Source organism: Engraulis encrasicolus, chromosome 11 (assembly GCF_034702125.1).
Source record: "Engraulis encrasicolus isolate BLACKSEA-1 chromosome 11, IST_EnEncr_1.0, whole genome shotgun sequence".
In the NCBI taxonomy this organism is placed as follows: Eukaryota; Metazoa; Chordata; class Actinopteri; order Clupeiformes; family Engraulidae; genus Engraulis; species Engraulis encrasicolus.
In genome coordinates this window covers 26,769,113-26,771,612 of record NC_085867.1, presented here as the reverse complement: position 1 = coordinate 26,771,612, position 2,500 = coordinate 26,769,113, and the positions used below count along the sequence as shown (strand labels likewise).

General features: G+C 47.8%; 1 protein-coding gene across 1 annotated transcript in view; it reads right to left on the bottom strand.

Annotated features, from left to right (window-relative positions):
- mast4 (microtubule associated serine/threonine kinase family member 4) overlaps positions 1-2,500 on the bottom strand; it is a 210,915-nt gene that overhangs the window by 28,561 nt on the left and 179,854 nt on the right. Inside the window, exon 20 of the mRNA XM_063209690.1 lies at positions 98-199. Within this exon, the coding sequence (XP_063065760.1) occupies positions 98-199 (102 nt within the window). The remainder of the gene's footprint in view (positions 1-97; positions 200-2,500) is intronic.

The following is a 2,500-nucleotide window of genomic DNA, read 5'->3' as shown; positions in this document are numbered from 1 at the left end:
TCTGTCTTCTACACAAGTACGCTTTAATTAAAGCCCTGTTAAAATAAAGTGTTACTCTGCCTGCACTCTATGTAGAGAAGTGAAAGGTTCTTCTTACCGGTTCCGAGGCGTTCTAGAGGGTTCTGGCGGAGCAGCAGGGTGATGAGCTCCATAGAGTCAGCAGGCGGAGCGTCCTCTCCAGCAGGCCAGTTGATCTCATCTGAAGAGGACAGGACAGGACAGGACAGGACCAAGGTCAAAGGTCAAATGAATAAACAGGACAAACGTGTCAAATAAACAAAGCAAGTGGAGGAAAATCAGCTATTATCACTATCAGGGGGTTGAGGATTTGACCAAATGATCTGCCTTGCGGTTTTACTTAACCCATTTTAGCCTGATGACTCGTATATGTTGACCTTTGGTGCCTGGAGACACATATACGCTGTATTCAGGCTCTTGAGATTTTAGCCTTTTAAATGAAAATGTGGGTATGTTACAGCTGAATAAACACATTCTTATGCAAGATGAGGGTCTTTCGGTTTAAATGCAATCATGTTCCATGTTTTTATGTGCATCAGAGGCTAAGATATTTAGGTTTTTATAGGCTGAGGGCATCTTTCCCAACAAGGGCTAAGGCATTCAGCAGGCGTTTTTCGCAGGTGCTTTAGGCATCAATGGGTTAATAGGATGGTTACTCATGTGCTCTACTGTACCTAGATAATACAGAGGTGAATAGGAAGGAGGATGCTACTACTCCTGTACTATTTGGTGTTGTTTTGGCCTAAACCTGTATCTACAAATGAGCATGATAATACAGTAGAAGCTCTGTGTGAGGCTGTTTCTAAATATCCCCCTTCAGCCACCTCGGCTTGTTTCCTGGAGGCACGCCTCCACCTCCACCTCCACCTCCACCTCCACCTCCACCTCCACCTGTCGGTGCCCAACGGGTTCTGCCTGCCCGATCCATTCCCTTTGCATACTGCACATGCGCAGTATGACGTGTACGGAAGAGAAATTGCCTGATCTGCTCCTTTAATTTTTTACTTTGTCGTTGTAAGTGTTTATTTTGCAGGAAGAAGTTTGCGTTTTAAACTCTCTGTTTTATAATAATACAGAGCCATCACAGAAACGCTAAATAAGGTCACCAACTGGCCAGCTAACCAACTAACTATTCAATATCACGTTATCTACAGCGACACACGGCATTTGATGTAAACAACGATATAAAGTAAAGGTATAATATAAATATATAACATCTCTCTTTGTGTTAATGTTCTGGCAGCTGCAAAATAAACATTTAAAACGTGAAAGTCATAAGGGAACACATCGGGCAGGCAGAACGCGTTGGGCACCTACACCACCTCCACCTCCACCTCCACCTCCACCAATGAAAGTTAAGTCCCACAGGAAATGGAAATGACAAAATGAAGGGGTGTGCTGCTGTCCTTCCAAAAGCAACAACAACTGCGCTCTGAGCACCGCAGTCTTCATTCATAATGCATGCTGCTTTGGGAGGGAGGGAGGGAGAGGGGGTGATGGGGGAAGAGTAGGAGGGTGCTTTGGAGAGGAGGAGGGTAGAGGGCACAAGGATTCTGGGGGGTGTAATAGGGCGTGGGGGGGGGGGGGGGCTGTGACAAGGGGGGGGGGGGTTGTAATAGGGTGTGGGGGGCTTTGGGAAGGGTGGAGTTGGGGGGCACCGTATAGGGGGTTGGGAAGGTGTGGGGTGGGGGATGAGAAGGCGGGGTTAGAGGGCATGAGGGTTGCACAGATGTGTGCACAATTAAAAGGGCCGCAGGATTAAACAAATGAGGCGCGAGGCTAAATAAACAAAATGTGTGTGTGTGTGTGTGTGTGTGTGTGTGTGTGTGTGTGTGTGTGTGTGTGTGTGTGTGTGTGTGTGTGTGTGTGTGTGTGTGTGTGTGTGTGTGTGTGTGTCTTCAGCCACTCTTTCTATGCCCTCAGCATATGCCACACACACATAACTCAATGGAGATCTGCATGCATGAATATGCAACCACGGCCCCAATGAGCACTGTGAGTGAGTGTGTGTGTGTGTGTGTGTGTGTGTGTGTGTGTGTGTGTGTGTGTCTGTGTGTCTGTGTGTGTGTGTGTCTGTGTGTGTGTGTGTGTGTGTGTGTGTGTGTGTGTGTGTGTGTGTGTGTGTGAGTGTGTGAGTGTGTGGGGACGCGCGTGCGCGCGTATGTGTGTGTGTGTGTGTGTGTGTGTGTGTGTGTGTGTGTGTGTGTGTGTGTGTGTGTGTGTGTGTGTGTGTGTGTGTGTGTGTCTGTGTGTCTGTGTGTGTGTGTGTGTGTGTGTGTGTGTGTGTGTCTGTGTGTCTGTGTGTGTGTCTGTGTGTGTGTGTGTGTGTGTGTCTGTGTGTCTGTGTGTCTGTGTGTCTGTGTGTGTGTGTGTCTCTGTGTGCCCGCATATAAATGCATGATCTTGTGCATGTGTGTCTGTGTGTGTGTGTGTTTATCTGTGCACGCACATGAATATGCATTAATAGCCGCGGGACAACGGA